The 18,710-nt window shown below is 41.9% G+C and overlaps 1 protein-coding gene across 2 annotated transcripts in view; it reads right to left on the reverse strand.

Annotated features, from left to right (window-relative positions):
• Positions 1 to 13,338: 13,338 nt before the first annotated feature.
• The window catches only part of LOC135550989 (cytoplasmic polyadenylation element-binding protein 4-like), a 36,755-nt gene continuing 31,383 nt past the window's right edge, over positions 13,339 to 18,710 (reverse strand). For both annotated transcript variants that reach the window (XM_064982331.1, XM_064982330.1), the window contains one exon: positions 13,339 to 18,328. In XM_064982331.1, coding sequence (XP_064838403.1) covers positions 18,101 to 18,328 — 228 coding nt within the window. In that variant the 3' untranslated portion in view covers positions 13,339 to 18,100. The remainder of the gene's footprint in view (positions 18,329 to 18,710) is intronic.

Below are 18,710 nucleotides of genomic sequence, written 5' to 3' on the forward strand. Positions count from 1 at the left end.
CAGATTACATAGGCAGCCCAGCCCCCAAACCCAAACACGGCCTCCTCACTTTATACTTGCAAACGGCACCACTAGGTGGATTTTTGAATGAAATCCCACATTTGTTTTGGCCAATTTGAATAAAACCACAAACCAAAACAGATGTATTTTCTTAGTCTTTATCGCCATCTAGGGACTTGCCGCTATAACTGTGCTGCAGGGTTGGGTAGTAACGGATTACATGTTTCGGGATAGCTACATTAATAAATAACTGTAATCAACCCGGATTATATGAAAAAATGTCTAATCGGATTACAGTAAATAATCCGCCCAACATTTACGGTGCATGTCTGTATCTCCCCCCCTGCATAAAAATAGCCATCTCTATAAAACTGCCTTCACATCATCTAGTAACTTTGTAAATAACAGCATATGACTGGGGAAATCCACTTGAACGCCAATTCAATTGATAATTACAAGTGGGAAACTCATCTATCATCCCCGTTCTCCCCTGCACATCTCTGACGTAATTTGTCAACACAAAAAGACATTAAGCATGGCGACGTCATCAGCAGTAGTTTATTGATTCTGTTCATCTTCGGTTTGATTTAGAAAGTGAAAGCAGCTCTGAATATACTTTTCGTCGGCCCAAAAAAGAGCAAAACACTCACAAACCTTCTAATGACCACCATGTTTGATGGTATTTCCCAGTTCAAAACGTGAAAGCACACAACTCGTATTTACGACTTCGCAACTGGTAATTATCCCATTCCCACTTGGTTAGAAAGTAGAATTGAGGAGCAGTTAAGTATAACTGAGGAGAAATAACATTAAAATGGACATTGCCCGTACCGTTTCTAGACATAAACGGCCACTTCAACAGTCATTGGCCTCAACACAATGTACTGTTTAGTTAGTATTGATAGTAGGACACACAACTAACAATTTCATAGTGCTTCAGCAGTTTGGTAGTGTGTCAGCAGTTTTCGTCTTGTTATGTCAGTCGCTGAAGTTAACGCAATTAGCCCATGTCAGCTAACATTAGTCTTGACAGCTATCTAAACCTTTTAATAATCATGGCCGAATTACTGACCAGGCACCCAAGCTACCTAGGCACCATCACCTCCAGGGGTCCCCCATTGATTTAGTCACTCACACTCAGATATCATATGAACATTGCATAAGACATGTTTAAAGGCACTTATATCTTGTCTTTCCTGATCATGATATATATTATAACTTAAATAACTTAAATAATTGAAATAATTGGAAATGTTAGCGCATGTTTTTTCTGTCTGTATGTACAGTGCATTTGGGAAAGTACAGTGCCTTGCAAAAGTATATATTCCCCTTGGCATTTTTCCTATTTCGTTGCATTACAACCTGTAATTTATATTTATTTTTATTTGTATTTCTTGTCATGGATATACACAAAATAGTCCAAATTGGTGAAGTGAAATGGAAAAAATAATTTGTTAAAAAGGAATCTGAAGGGGGATAAAAACTGAAAAGTGATGTTGCATATGTATTCACCTTCTTTACTGTGAAGCCCCTCAATAAGACCTGGTGCAACTAATTACCTTCAGGAGTCACATACTTCGTTAAATAAAGTCCACCTGTGTGCAATCTAAGTGTCACATGACCTATCATATGATCTCAGTACATATACACCTGGGCTGAAAGGCCCTAGAGTCTGCAACACCACCAAGCAAGAGGCACCACCAAGCAAGCGGCACCATGAAGACCAAGGAGCTCTCCAAACAGGACAGGGACAAAGTTGTTGATAAGTACAGATCAGGGTTGGGTTATAAAAAAATATCAGAAACTTTGAGCATCCCACAGAGCGCCATGAAATCAATTATTAAAAAATAGAAAGAATATGGCACTACAACAAACCTGCCAAGAGAGGGCCGCCCACCAAAACTCACGGACCAGGCAAGGAGGGCATTAATCAGAGAGGCAACAAAGACGGAGATTGGAGTATCTGTCCATAGGACCACTTTAAGTCGTACACTCCACAGAGCTGGGCTTTACGGAAGAGTGGCCAGAAAAAAAAGCCATTGCTTCAAGAAAAAAATAAGCAAACACGTTTGGTGTTCGCCAAAAGGTATGTGGGAGACTCCCCAAACATATGGAAGAAGGTACTCTGGTCAGGTGAGACTAGAATTTAGCTTTTTGGCCATCAGTGAAAACGCTATGTCTGGCACAAACCCAACACCTCCCATCACCCCGAGAACAACATCCCCACAGTGAAGCATGGTGGTGGCAGCATCATGCTGTGGGGTTGTTTTTCATCGGCAGGGACTGGGAAACTGGTCCAAATTGAAGGAATGATGGATGGCGCTAAGTGTACAGGGAAAGACAGGGAAATTCTTGAGGGGAACCTGTTTCAGTCTTCCAGAGATTTGAGACTGGGACGGAGGTTCACCTTCCAGCAGGACAATGACCCTAAGCATACTGCTAAAGCAACACTTGAGTGGTTTAAGGGGAAAAATTAAATGTCTTGGAATGGCCTAGTCAAAAGCCAAGACTTCAGTCCAGTCGAGAATCTATGGTATGACTTAAAGATTGCTGTACACCAGCGGAACCCATCCAACTTGAAGGAGCTGGAGCAGTTTTTCCTTGAAGAATGGGCAAAAATCCCAGTGGCTAGATGTGCCAAGCTTATAGAGACATACCCCAAGAGTCTTGCCACACCAAACTGGAAGTCTTCTGTCTAGCTTGGAAAGACAGTACCGTGCAGTACCGAAGAGCCCTTACTGCTGCTCGATCATCCTATTTTTCTAACTTAATTGAGGAAAATAAGAACAATCCGAAATTCCTTTTTGATACTGTCGCAAAGCTAACTAAAAAGCAGCAGTCCCCAAGAGAGGATGACTTTCACTTTAGCAGTGATAAATTCATGAACTTCTTTGAGGAAAAAATTATGATTATTAGAAAGCAAATTACAGACTCCTCTTTAAATCTGCATATTCCTTCAAAGCTCAGTTGTCCTGAGTCTGCACAGCTCAAGTGTTTTAGTACTATATCTCTTGACACAATGATGAAAATAATCATGGCCTCTAAACCTTCAAGCTGCATACTGGACACTATTCCAACTAAACTACTGAAAGAGCTGCTTCCTGTGCTTGGCCCTCCTATGTTGAACATAATAAACGGCTCTCTATCCACCGGATGTGTACCAAACTCACTAAAAGTGGCAGTAATAAAGCCTCTCTTGAAAAAGCCAAACCTTGACCCAGAAAATATAAAAAACTATCGGCCTATATCGAATCTTCCATTCCTCTCAAAAATCTTAGAAAAGGCTGTTGCGCAGCAACTCACTGCCTTCCTGAAGACAAACAATGTATACGAAATGCTTCAGTCTGGTTTTAGACCCCATCATAGCACTGAGACGGCACTTGTGAAGGTGGTAAATGACATTTTAATGGCATCGGACCGAGGCTCTGCATCTGTCCTCGTGCTCCTAGACATTAGTGCTGCTTTTGATACCATCGATCACCACATTCTTTTGGAGAGATTGGAAACCCAAATTGATCTACACGGACAAGTTCTGGCCTGGTTTAGATCGTTTCTGTCGGAAAGATATCAGTTTGACTCTGTGAATGGTTTGTCCTCTGACAAATCAACTGTAAATTTCGATGTTCCTCAAGGTTCCGTTTTAGGACCACTATTGTTTTCACTATATATTTTACCTCTTGGGGATGTTATTCGAAAACATAATGTTAACTTTCACTGCTATGCGGATGACACACAGCTGTACATTTCAATGAAACATGGTGAAGCCCCAAAATTGCCCTTGCTAGAAGCATGTGTTTCAGACATAAGGAAGTGGATGGCTACTTTTAAACTCGGACAAAACAGAGATGCTTGTTCTAGGTCCCAAGAAACAAAGAGATCTTCTGTTGAATCTGACAATTAATCTTAATGGTTGTACAGTCGTCTCAAATAAAACTGTGAAGGACCTCGGCGTTACTCTGGACCCTGATCTCTCTTTTGAAGAACATATCAAAACCATTTCAAGGACAGCTTTTTTCCATCTACGTAACATTGCAAAAATCAGAAACTTTCTGTCCAAAAATGATGCAGAAAAATTCATCCATGCTTTTGTCACTTCTAGGTTAGACTACTGCAATGCTCTACTTTCCGGCTACCTGGATAAAGCATTAAATAAACTTCAGTTAGTGCTAAATACGGCTGCTAGAATCCTGACTAGAACCAAAACATTTGATCATATTACTCCAGTGCTAGCCTCCCTACACTGGCTTCCTGTCAAAGCAAGGGCTGATTTCAAGGTTTTACTGCTAACCTACAAAGCATTACATGGGCTTGCTCCTACCTATCTCTCTGATTTGGTCCTGCCGTACATACCTACACGTACGCTACGGTCACAAGACGCAGGCCTCCTAATTGTCCCTAGAATTTCTAAGCAAACAGCTGGAGGCAGGGCTTTCTCCTATAGAGCTCCATTTTTATGGAACGGTCTGCCTACCCATGTCAGAGACGCAAACTCGGTCTCAACCTTTAAGTCTTTACTGAAGACTTATCTCTTCAGTGGGTCATATGATTGAGTGTAGTCTGGCCCAGGAGTGGGAAGGTGAACGGAAAGGCTCTGGAGCAACAAACCGCCCTTGCTGTCTCTGCCTGGCCGGTTCCCCTCTTTCCACTGGGATTCTCTGCCTCTAACCCTATTACAGGGGCTGAGTCACTGGCTTACTGGGGCTCTCTCATGCCGTCCCTGGAAGGGGTGCGTCACCTGAGTTGGTTGATTCACTGATGTGGTCATCCTGTCTGGGTTGGCACCCCCCCTTGGGTTGTGCCATGGCGGAGATCTTTGCGGGCTATACTCAGCTTTGTCTCAGATGGTAAGTTGGTGGTTGAAGATATCCCTCTAGTGGTGTGGGGGCTGTGCTTTGGCAAAGTGGGTGGGGTTATATCCTTCCTGTTTGGCTCTGTCCGGGGGTGTCCTCGGATGGGGCCACAGTGTCTCCTGACCCCTCCTGTCTCAGCCTCCAGTATTTATGCTGCAGTGGTTTATGTGTCGGGGGGCTGGGGTCAGTTTGTTATATCTGGAGTACTTCTCCTGTCCAATTCGGTGTCCTGTGTGAATCTAAGTGTGCGTTCTCTAATTCTCTCCTTCTCTCTCTCGGAGGACCTGAGCCCTAGGACCATGCCCCAGGACTACCTGACATGATGACTCCTTGCTGTCCCCAGTCCACCTGGCCGTGCTGCTGCTCCAGTTTTAACTGTTCTAACTTATTATTATTCGACCATGCTGGTCATTTATGAACATTTGAACATCTTGGCCATGTTCTATTATAATCTCCACCCGGCACAGCCAGAAGAGGACTGGCCACCCCACATAGCCTGGTTCCTCTCTAGGTTTCTTCCTAGGTTTTGGCCTTTCTAGGGAGTTTTTCCTAACCACCGTGCTTCTACACCTGCATTGCTTGCTGTTTGGGGTTTTAGGCTGGGTTTCTGTACAGCACTTTGAGATATCAGCTGATGTACGAAGGGCTATATAAATAAATTTGATTTGATTTGCAGCTGTAATTGCTGCAAACAGTGGCTCTACAAAGTATTGACTTTTCTTATTTCTTGTTTGTTTCACACGAAAAAAATATTTTACATCTTCAAAGTGGTAGGCATGTTGTAATAATCAAATTAAACAAACCCCCCAAAAATATATTTTCATTCCAGGTTGTAAAACAACAGAATAGGAAAAATACCAAGGGGGTGAATACTTTTGTAAGCCACTGTATTTCCCTCATCAATCTACACTCAGTACCCCATAACAAGCAAAAACAGGTTTTTAGACATGTATAAGATGAGATGAGTAATATAAGATATGTAAACATTATTAAGTGGCATTATTTAAAGTGAATAGTGATCCATTTATTAATATTTATTTAAATTTGTTTAACTAGTCAGTTAAGAACAAATTCTTATTAACAATGACAGTCTCCCACTGAACAGTGGGGTAACTGCCTTGTTCAGAACGACAGATTTTTACCGTGTCAGCTCGGGGATTCAATCCAGAAACCTTTCAGTTCCTGACCCAATGCTCTAACCACAGGGCTACCTGCCGCACCGGCAGTAAAGTGACCAGCTTTGATGCACCTGTACTGACCTTTCCTTCTGGATGGTAGCGGGGTGAACAGGCTGTGGCTCAGGTGGTTATTGTCCTTGATGATCTTTTTGGCCTTCCTGTGACATCGGGTGCTATAGTTGTCCTGGAGGGCAAGTAGTTTGCCCCTGGTGATGCGTTGTGTAGACCGCACAACCCTCTGGAGAGCCTTACGATTAAGGGCGGTACAGTTGCCATACCAGGCGGGGATACAGTCCGACAGGATGCTCTCAATTGTGCGTCTGTAAAAGTTTGTGAGGGTTTTAGGTGACAAGCCAAAATTCTTCAGCCTCCTGAGGTTGGAGTGGCGCTGTTACACCTTCTTCGCCACACTGTCTGTGTGGGTGTACCATTTCAGTTTGTCCGTGATATGTACGCTGATGAACTTAACTTTCCACCTTCCCCACTACTGTCCCGTCGATGTGGATAGGGGGGTGATCCCTCTGAAGTCCACGATCATCTCCTGAGTGAGAGGTTGTTTTCCTGACATCACACTCTGAGTGCCCTCACCTCCTCCCTGTAGGCTGTCTCGTCATTGTTGGTAATCAAGCCCACTACTGTTGTGTCATCATCACGCTTGATGATTGAGTTGGAGGCGTGCATGGCCACACAGTCATGGGTAAACAGGGAGTACAGGAGAGGGCTGAGCACGCACAGTGTTGATGATCAGCAAAGTGAAGATGTTGTTTCCTACTTTCACCACCTGGGTGCGGCCCGTCAGAAAGTCCAGTTACCCAAATGCACAGGGCGGTGTTGAGACCCAGGGCCTCAAGCTTAATGATGAGCATGGAGGGTACTATGGTGTTGAATGCTGAGCTGTAGTCAATGAACAGCATTCTTGCATTGGTATTCCTCTTTTCCAGATGGTATAGGGCAGTGTGCAGTGTGATGGCAACTGCATCGTCTGTGGACCTGCTGGGGCGGTATGCAAACTGAAGTGGGTCTAGGGTGGCAGGTAAGGTAGAGGTGATATGAACCTTGACTAGTCTCTCAAAGCCACTCATGATGACAGATGTGAGTGCTACGGGGCAATAGTCATTTAGTTCAGTTATCTTTACCTTCTTGGGTATAGGAAAAAGGACTACTTAAGGTCCCACAGTTGACACTGCATGTCATAGCAAAAACCAAGCCACAAGGTTGAAGGAATTATCCGTAGAGCTCCAAGACAGGATTGTGTCGAGGCACAGATCTGGGGAAGGGTATCAAAATATGTCTGTAGATTTGAAGGTCCCCAAGAACACAGTGGCCTCCATCATTCTTAAATAGAATAAGTTTGTAACCACCAAGACTCTTTTGAGAGCTGGCTGCACAGCCAAACTGAGCAATCAGAGGACCCAATGCTCACCTTCCAGAAGGACAACCATCTCTGCAGCACTCCACCAATCAGGCCTTTATAGTAGATTGGTCAGACGGAAGCCACTCCTCAGTAAAAGGCACATGACAGCCCACTTGGAGTTTGCAAAAAGGCACCTAACGGAATTTCAGATCATAAGAAACAAGATTCTCTGGACTGATGAAACTAAGATTGAAGTATTTTGGCCTGAATGCCAAGCGTCATATCTGGAGGAAACCTTGCACCATCCCTACGGTGAAGCATGGGAGTGGCAGCATCATGCTGTGGGGATGTTTGTCAGTGACAGGGACTGTGACTGGGAGACTAGTCAAGATTGAGGAAAAGATGACGCAAAGTACAGAGAGATCCTTGATGGAAACCTGTTCCAGAGTGCTCAGGACCTCAGACTGGGGTGAAGGTTCACCTTCCAACAGGACAACGATCCTAAGCACACATCCAAGACAACGCAGGAGTGGTTTCGGGACAAGTCTCTGAATGTCCTTTAGTGGCCAAGCCAGAGCCCGATCAAACATCTCTGGAGAGACCTGAAAATAGTTGTACAGCGGCGCTCCCCATCCAACCTGACAGAGCTTGAGATGATCTGCAGGGAAGAATGGGAGAAACTCCCCAAATACAGGTGTGCCAAGCTTGTAGCGTCATACCCAAGAAGACTCTATGCTGTCATCGCTGCCAAAGGTGCTTCAACAAAATACTGAGTAAAGTGTCGGGAATACGTATGTAAATGTGAAATTTCAGTTTTTAAAAATAAAAAATATGCAAAAATGTATAAACCTGTTTTTGCTTTGTCATTATGGGGTATTGTGTGTAGATTGATGAGGGGGAATTTTTTTTAAATCCAGAATCCATTTAGAATAAGACTGTAACAAAATAACATTTAGAAAAAGCCCAGTGGTCTGAATACTTCCAATGCACTGAATTATTCACCAGTTTAGAACTGATCAGACAATACGCACAGTGTTCAATAACCTAAGATGTACAATTCCTGTCCTAGAGTACTGATTCTTATCAATGCTCTGAGACAACATGCCCAGGGCAGAGGCCTTGCCTTCCTATGCATTTTACCAGACACCACGACCTAGCTGTGTTTACAGAGTGGTCCATTTCTCTGTGACCTTGTTACTGACTGCGACAGAGGCAGAGAGAGAGAGAGAGAGAGAGAAGCAGGCATCCGGTAGCAGAATGGATTGGCTCAGCAGAACCTTTGTCTCCCCTGTGAGATAGACAGGCGTGATGTCATCTGGGTCTTTCATCCAAGCCTTGTGTCACTAATATTCTATGCACACTTCCTGCAGCGGGATAGCCACGCAATGCCATCCAAAAAAACAAACTTTTTCTCTTGCATGACTTATTTGGATGATAGCAAGGTAATTGGATATCAGATGATTTTGTCTACATTGAAGAAAAACACTAGGGGAGAGTTGGGTTAGTTGAGCCACCGCTTGTTTCTAGGAAATCATACACAAAAAGAGGTCATCATTTCATGGAGTCTGTAAATGAAGAAGCCACATTAAAAAAAAGTGGTAAGCAAGTTAGGTAAATCAAAAATATATATTTTCACAAAGTCAAATGAATTTATTGTGTTAAAGGTTTCATGATGCTTGTTTCTAAACCAAAGTAGATTGTTTTAAGACTTTAATGCATCTGCTGGTGTCTCTGAAAGCTACAATATGAGATCCGAAAACGACATGACAGTACATCTTTGTAGCTGTGTGGGCTCATATGGTCAAAATGTTTGCCTTGGGTCAAATTGAGCCAATCACCACCATACCCTACTCAAATGATGATTGCAAAAAATTCTATGCATATTAACCATAAAACAGACTAAATGTAATATGTCATAGTGCATTTTGTATTGTTACATCGTGTATTAAAAGTAAAACAAGCAGGGGTCTAGCCCCCCCCCCCTTGAGAAAGAAGCCAAGGAAGTGAGAGAAGGGATGAAGTCCATATGAACAGCAGCAAGGGATGAAAGAATAGACTGAATGACACTGAAGATGTACTTTAACAAAAAAGACTATTACCATGTACCTGTGTGAAAGGGAGGCTATGACAGAGTAGCAGAGACACACCAGGTCTTGTCTGATGACATGGAGTCTCAGCTTGATAAAGAGAGGCTATGATAGAGTAGCAGAGACACACCAGGTCTTATCTGATGACATGGAGTCTCAGCTTGATAAAAAGAGGCTATGATAGAGTAGCAGAGACACACCAGGTCTTATCTGATGACATGGAGTCTCAGCTTGATAAAGAGAGGCTATGATAGAGTAGCAGAGACACACCAGGTCTTATCTGATGACATGGAGTCTCAGCTTGATAAGGAGAGGCTATGATAGAGTAGCAGAGACACACCAGGTCTTATCTGATGACATGGAGTCTCAGCTTGATAAAGAGAGGCTATGATAGAGTAGCAGAGACACACCAGGTCTTATCTGATGACATGGAGTCTCAGCTTGATAAAGAGAGGCTATGATAGAGTAGCAAAGACACACCAGGTCTTATCTGATGACATGGAGTCTCAGCTTGATAAAGAGAGGCTATGATAGAGTAGCAGAGACACACCAGGTCTTATCTGATGACATGGAGTCTCAGCTTGATAAAGATAGGCTATGATAGAGTAGCAGAGACACACCAGGTCTTATCTGATGACATGGAGTCTCAGCTTGATAAAGAGAGGCTATGATAGAGTAGCAGAGACACACCAGGTCTTGTCTGATGACATGGAGTCTCAGCTTGATAAAAAGAGGCTATGATAGAGTAGCAGAGACAAACCAGGTCTTATCTGATGACATGGAGTCTCAGCTTGATAAAGAGAGGCTATGATAGAGTAGCAGAGACACACCAGGTCTTATCTGATGACATGGAGTCTGAGCTTGATAAAGAGAGGCTATGATAGAGTAGCAGAGACACACCAGGTCTTATCTGATGACATGGAGTCTCAGCTTGATAAAAAGAGGCTATGATAGAGTAGCAGAGACACACCAGGTCTTATCTGATGACATGGAGTCTGAGCTTGATAAAGAGAGGCTATGATAGAGTAGCAGAGACACACCAGGTCTTATCTGATGACATGGAGTCTCAGCTTGATAAAGAGAGGCTATGATAGAGTAGCAGAGACACACCAGGTCTTATCTGATGACATGGAGTCTGAGCTTGATTAACATATCAATAATCTTACAGACCAGTTTCATAGGCTTTAGTAGCCTCAAATCCAGAGATCTTGCCTACGAATTAGCACATCAAAACAACATCCTTGTCCTGGACAATTGGTCAAGAAATGGAAGGGTAAGTGATAAAATTAAAACCAAATCAAATGTTATTTGCCACATGTGCCGAATACAACATGTTTAGACTTTACCGTGAAATGCTTACTTACAGGCCCTTATCCAAAAGTGCAGTTCAAGAAAAAGAAAATATTTACCAAGTAGACTAAATAAAAAGTAATAATCAAAAGTAATACAATCAGAATAACAATAACGAGGCATCGGTACCGAGTCAGTTAAAGTACCCAGCCACTAGGAGCGCCGCTTCTGGGTAAGCATTTTCTTCTTTGCTTATGGCCTTATAGAGTTGGTTGAGAGCTGTCTTAGTGCCAGCTTCGCTTTGTGGTGGTAAATAGATGGTCATGAATAATTCAGATGAGAACTCTCTTGGTAAATAGTGTGGTCGACATCATAAGGTACTCTACCTCAGGCGAGCAATACCTTGAGACTTCTTTAATATTAGACGTCGCACACCAGATGTTATTGACAAAAAGACACACACCCACACCCTTCGTCTTACCAGAGGTAGCGTCTCTGTTCTGCCTGTGCATGGAAAATCCCGCCAGCTCTATATTGTCCGTTTCTTCGTTCAGCCATGTGTCAGTGAAACATAAGATGTTACAGTTTTTAATGTCCTGTTGGTAGGATAATCTTAATAGTAGTCAACAATTTTATTTTCTAAGGATTGCACGTTAGCAAGGAGAATGAAAGGCGCTGGGAGTTGATTCACTCACCTCCGGATTCTCAGAAGGATCCGTGATCTGCGTCCCCTTTTCTTCACGCAAAAGGCCTGGATCTGGGCTTGTTCCAGTGAAAGGCCTGGATCTGGGCTTGTTCCAGTGAAAGGCCTGGATCTGGGCTTGTTCCAGTGAAAGGCCTGGATCTGGGCTTGTTCCAGTGAAAGGCCTGGATCTGGGCTTGTTCCAGTGAAAGGCCTGGATCTGGGCTTGTTCCAGTGAAAGGCCTGGATCTGGGCTTGTTCCAGTGAAAGGCCTGGATCTGGGCTTGTTCCAGTGAAAGGCCTGGATCTGGGCTTGTTCCAGTGAAAGGCCTGGATCTGGGCTTGTTCCAGTGAAAGGCCTGGATCTGGGCTTGTTCCAGTGAAAGGCCTGGATCTGGGCTTGTTCCAGTGAAAGGCCTGGATCTGGGCTTGTTCCAGTGAAAGGCCTGGATCTGGGCTTGTTCCAGTGAAAGGCCTGGATCTGGGCTTGTTCCAGTGAAAGCAGGATATCCTTCTCATCAGACTCGTTAAAAGGAAAAAGTTTCTTCCAGTCCGCGGTGAGTAATCGCTTTTCTCATGTCCAGAAGTTACTTTCGGTCATAAGAGATGGTAGCAGCAACATTATGTACACAATAAGTTTTTAAAAAATAAGTTACGCAAAAAAAATAACAAAATTGCACAATTGGTTGGAAGAATGTAAAACTTCAGTCATGTTCTTCGGTGCCATCTTGATGGGAGTGATATTGAACAAAGATATATATATATATATATATATATATATGAATGTACACCCCCAATCCATGAATTCAACTCTGACCTACCAGCACCATCACACTGTCACAGGACACCATCACCCACTTACCCCAAGGAGGCTCAACTTACTCTGTCCCTGTTCTCAACTTACCCCAAACACGGGGTAAGTTGTGTCAAGCGACCACTTTTTCTTTCGACAAGCTATGTTTTCAAAACTTTTATGTTTAGATTAATTCTGATTACATCCAGGAATACACAACATTCTGAATATATGTAGATATCTTTGTTAGAATACTATACTCCCCTTGACGTAGTGATGCTGAATGTAAAAAATGTCTCAACATAACCCACTCTCTCCTCTACTAGGAGATGGTTTTGCCTACATTGAAGGAATATGGTTTACACTTTAGCCTACTCATGCAATGTGAGTGCTGCTACCTAAGGCATGCAAGGTCCCAAAGGTAATGAGCTAATGGTTTTCTTTTCAGGTTGGACAGATTATTAGAAGACCACAGAAAAGTGGATTCTAAGTAGTGCAACAAGGTTTCATACTTTATATTGGTAGTGTACCAGTCAGCAGGCAGGTGGAGCTGCTGAGTCTGAGGAAGGTGATTACTTCCTGTGTTTGTAGACACACTAATCACACCTCATTATCCAATGGAATTGCTGCAGTATTATCAATACCCTGGCATGCATGATGCATCTATTTTACGTTGACTGGCTTCATCAGCTAATCAGCTATGGCTTGTGTAGGATGACCAAGGATACGCAAGGATGACCATTGCATTAAAGTGACATTCTAAGTCGTCTTTGAAAAGATCAGAGTAACAGCTGGCATACAAACACAATGACTTTGTAGTCTGGACAAGGAAATAATCAATGGTTGCAAAATAAATGCTCATAAAATATAAATGGTTACTTTGATACCGACATTATCGAAAGCTGCTTGTGGTCAGCATTTCAACTCCCTGTCTCACGCTCTTTCACACACTGTCTAACGTACACAACTCATTGTGACCTTATTTGGAGGTTTTATGAGCCAGGGCCCAACAATGGCTGCTGCCTAGCTTCGTGAAAGCAGCAACGATAGACCGCTACAGAAAACAGACTGTTACAATCCACACCAAAATAAACAGACAATGGGCCTTATCACAGTTAAGTTTTATTCATTCAACATTTCACATTACAAATATTTCAAAATGATGCACTGTTATAAATAGTTGGCTGCAAACAATTAAATAACAGAATTGTATTTTTCGTTTCACTAGCACTGCTACAGACCAACTCCTAGAAATATGGACATTTTGTATTACATAACTTAATTAGAAAGGAAAATACAAAAATAGGAACTTATAAAGTGAAATGACAATAGAAATTAAGGTGATATCTTAAGTAAAAAATGCTATTAATAAATACAACAACCTTCCCATACAGTTAAAAACTATTGAAATTTTGCCATTAAGTAACATCATTAACAGACAAATATTTAAATATTTATTTTCCTTCAGAAAATGTTAATCATATATTGTGGAGCACAATATAGCAATTAGTAAAAACTAGACACTTTAAAAGCTTCACCTCAAAAATATAACAAAAATCTGATCAAAATTATAAAAATTATACATTCCAATTAAAAATATACCAATAAACAGCTAAATACATTATTGACCTAATAATTACAATGCAATCACAGTAGCTTGAAATAAACAAATGAGCACAAAACCTTTAATGTTTTAAAAATAACTTCAATTATTTATATTAGTACAAATAGTTTGATTTCTTTTTCTTTTTTACAAACACCAGCATGAAAAGGATTACAATAACAGTAGAAAATGACTGAAAAACATATTAACGTCTTCTTTAAATGTCTGCAATTAAAAATGGCATTAAAAGAATTACATTGCAAAGAGTCTTTATCTGGAAAAAAATAAAATAAAATGTATTGCACATAACAACTCGAAGTTAACTTGCAACATTTACCACATTCAAGTCTTAAAGTTCTCCTTCTTCCCAAATGGTTGAATTACCTCAACAGACAGTGGAGATGAGTTATCAAGTCTTTTCAACAGTGTCCTATAAGATGCTCAAGTCCTCCACTGCTAAAATAGATTTTAGAGTTAGTTTTTTCTTCTTATTTTCTCATCTTTTTTTCTTTGCATCCTGCAGAGGTCTGAGTATGGAGAAGGCAAAGATATTAACACATGGGAGAGAAGTGAGGTGTGGGGGTGTCCTTAACAAATTAAAGTTGAGAAACATCTGGTGCACAACCACAACAATCAAATTCAATAGCTAATTCATGTACTTATCTTTTTTTCGTCATGCATGCTAAGGATTACAATAGGAGCTAGTTGGCAAGTTCAAGAATATATATTTTCAAATGTTAAAATATCTAAACACCAAACATCCATTCTTGTGATACGAGATTCAGCCGAAGCATGAACCATAATTTGCATTATCCTTATAATAGTTATATTCCAGCTATGGAGAGGAAACCAAAAAGAGAAGTTACCATTTTCCCCAACTAGGATAGCCATTTTTTTTAAACAATAACATTAAAATTTTAAATGACAACTTTGTCCTCGCCATGCTGTTAAGATCTGATTTTTGTGAAACATCTAGTGTATAAGGTCTAAGACCCTTTAAGCAGTACACTGATCGTTCCTCTGCCGTTTCGGAAGTCGCGTCAATGCACGTACGCTACTTGGTTGTGAAGATTCCTCAGCACTGAAATGTAGAAAAAAGCATAACTGAAAATAATATATATCGAAATCACTACATTTTTTTTCGTTAAATGAAAAGTGTCCATATATGCAGATCTCTCAGTAACAAAAGTACAAAAGCTACCTTTCACAATGTGAAAAATTGAGGTATTGCAAAAAGGAGTTTTCCCCATTTGTGAAAAATGTGCCTAAAATGACTGTTGGGAAGAAAAAAAAAATATTTAGAAAAGTAGTGCATAAAATGTTTATATGTGCATGACAAAATAATTTAGCTAGAAAACACTGTACCAAAAATCAGCAGGCCATGTATAAAATAATCTTTTTTTCTCTCATTAACAGCAAATTCTTCAAAAAGTGTTTAACTCCTAAAATGTTTATCCACCACACCAGCAAGCTAAAGTCATGGTGCAGTAGAACATCAGCAAGCTAAAGTCATGGTGCAGTAGAACATCAGCAAGCTAAAGTCATGGTGCAGTAGAACACCAGCAAGCTAAAGTCCTGGTGCAGAACAGGTGCAGTAGAATACCAGCAAGCTAAAGTCATGGTGCAGTAGAACACCAGCAAGCTAAAGTCCTGGTGCAGAACAGGTGCAGTGGAATACCAGCAAGCTAAAGTCATGGTGCAGTAGAACACCAGCAAGCTAAAGTCCTGGTGCAGAACTGGTGCAGTAGAAAACCAGCAACCTAAAGTCATGGTGCAGTAGAACACCAGCAAGCTAAAGTCCTGGTGCAGAACTGGTGCAGTAGAAAACCAGCAACATAAAGTCCTGGTGCAGTAGAACACCAGCAAGCTAAAGTCCGGGTGCAGAACTGGTGCAGTAGAATACCAGCAAGCTAAAGTCATGGTGCAGTAGAACACCAGCAAGCTAAAGTTCTGGTGCAGTAGAACACCAGCAAGCTAAAGTCCTGGTGCAGAACTGGTGCAGTGGAATACCAGCAAGCTAAAGTCCTGGTGCAGAACTGGTGCAGTAGAACACCAGCAAGCTAAAGTCCTGGTGCTGTAGAACACCAGCAACCTAAAGTTCTGGTGCAGTAGAACACCAGCAAGCTAAAGTCCTGGTGCAGAACTGGTGCAGTAGAATACCAGCAAGCTAAAGTCCTGGTGCAGAACTGGTGCAGTAGAATACCAGCAGGCTAAAGTCATGGTGCAGTAGAACACCAGCAAGCTAAAGTCCTGGTGCAGAACTGGTGCAGTAGAACACCAGCAAGCTAAAGTCATGGTGCAGAACTGATGCAGTAGAACACCGAGCAAGCTAAAGTCATGGTGCAGTAGAACACCGGCAAGCTAAAGTCATGGTGCAGTAGAACACCGGCAAGCTAAAGTCATGGTGCAGTAGAACACCGGCAAGCTAGAGTCATGGTGCAGTAGAACACCAGCAAGCTAAAGTCATGGTGCAGTAGAACACCAGCAAGCCAACACAAGGATACGGTTTTCACTAGTGTGTTAAATTCTATTTCAGCACTCCCTCCCTGACATTAAAACGCTAGTAGATTCAGATACTGTATGACTATAATAACCAAACCAAATGTGAGCCTTTGTTTAGCTTTTTGTGTTCATTTCCCCAAACCTGTTGCAGACCTATTCACATTACACAACTGCCTAGCAACAAACGTCTCTATTTTGACCTTTGGAAATGAGAGGATTGACTGGTGAAAAAGCCTGGGTGTCTGTAAACTGAATAAGTCCAGTTGTTTTCACTAGTGTTTTCCTGGATTTTGACTGCACTGATATCTATTCAAGGCCAATCTTTGGTTTGCTGTAGTCCATCTGGTCTTTGTAAGAAAAATAGGAAAAGAATAACGAACTCAGAAAAACTGAAATGAAATACTGTATTACTGCACAGGCGACTTTGGTTCCCTAAAGCATCTAGGTATAACCTCTTTATTGCAGTCTTGTTTGAGTGAGTGAACTGCATTGTGGGACGTACGTAGTAGAGCACATCGCATGGACTATCTTCATTTATGCTTAGAACACTGGCTGAGTTAGCTGGGCTGGCACAGGAAGAGAGGTCTGCAGGTCTAATAACTGCATCCTCCTCTAGATGGAAATGTGTTGATGACAAGCCTGGATTTTGTAATTCATTTATCTTTTTGCGGGGGGGGTTATAAACAGAATACGGTTGTGAATAAAGGATTGGGAGATTTGCACCAATGCAATAATAATAATAATACATGGAAAACAGGGCATTCTGCTCACATGCAGCCCTGATGACAACTAGGCACTAGCCTCTCCTCTCCTAGCTAGCATGGCCTCAGACACAGAGGGGGAGGGGGGTCACTTATCTCTATACGGGCCAGCGCTGAGGGTCTCAGGGACCTCCAACGCCATACATTCCCCAATAAAATGCTCTGTTCATTCTTAGTACAACCTTGGGTCAGATTACAAAAATAAAGAAGTGACAAAGCAGCGTCTATAAAAATGTGTCTTTTTGCTGACGCAGTTTCCCTTTGATTGTGGTTCTAAGGGAAGAGGGATACCAGCTTACTTTAACTTATTCGTCACATTAGCAGCTAAGCTTGAGGTATTAGTTTTTGCATGTCAAAATGGAGATCAAACCAGAACGCCTGTTGTGAAATGGATCTTGTCAAGTAACATCAAATATTAGCATGGTCTCTGAAAAAAATATTCTAACATCTGATCTGGGAATTAATCCAAGTTTCTGTACTTGTTTCTTTTTCAAACTAATTGAGATTAAGCTTTGGTTAACTACTGAGACTTTATATTCTGCACTCTAAAATAAAGAAATAAGTGCACTCTTCTTTAGCAACACCTTTGCTATTAACATCTGCTCTGGAGCCTATTGGATGAACATCTGCTCTGGAGCCTATTGGATGAACAACTGCTCTGGAGCCTATTGGATGAACATTTGAACTGAACATACTGCATTGAAGTTGATGGTCAATGACACGCCAATTGGATAGTAAAGGTGACAATTGAAAGCCTAATCTTTTCAAATTCTGCTCTAATAAAAGATAAAAGCAACTGGAGAAAGTCAAGAGAATGGGATTTCACATGGGATTTCACATTTTCTTTTCTTTTCTTGACATATCTCCTCATCTTAAAAAAAAATATTAATTTAAAATTAAACTTTTTTTTTCTCCAAATTAGAGTTAAAAAGGAACCAGCAACAGAAAAGTGCATTTATTTGTACAATGATTTTGCGACTCCTACTCCCCCCTCTGCCTCTCAGTTCCAGCGGAAGGAGATGTGCCTAGGCCGGTCCCCTCCCTCCTTGACCAGCGGCTTGTGGAACTCCCGACCAGCGCGTGAGTGGATGGCCGCCCAGCAGTATTCACAGTAATACTGGAGACAGGTGACGTTGGCGCAGAAGAAAGGGGCAAACTTGCCCCCGCACCGAGTTCCCTGACACTCATCACACAACTGGTCGTCCAAGACGTATGGCTTCACTTCCACCTGGGGGGGAAGAGGACCCAGAGAGAGGGGGGGGGGCAGGACCCAGAGAGAGACAGGGGGAGGACCCAGAGAGAGAGGGGGGGGGAGGACCCAGAGAGAGACAGGGAGAAAGAAAACCATATATTAGACATGCAGTAAAGAATAGAGCTAGGAAGACTACATCTTACATTAATTAACGTACTGTATCTAAAGATTTAACACAACACATAATTGCACTGACAATTACATTCCAATTAGAACAATGGTCACCAATAAACATTCTAAAGTCAGAATCAAAATAGAGACGTGATTGGTTGGTACGTTCATTATCAATTATTCAAGTTGGACTGATTTTGGCTGAGTGAATTAGCATAATTCTTCTGCAGGTGGCAGCTGGTTAAAT

The sequence above is a fragment of the Oncorhynchus masou genome, chromosome 12 (genome assembly GCF_036934945.1).
Source record: "Oncorhynchus masou masou isolate Uvic2021 chromosome 12, UVic_Omas_1.1, whole genome shotgun sequence".
Taxonomy (NCBI): domain Eukaryota; kingdom Metazoa; phylum Chordata; class Actinopteri; order Salmoniformes; family Salmonidae; genus Oncorhynchus; species Oncorhynchus masou.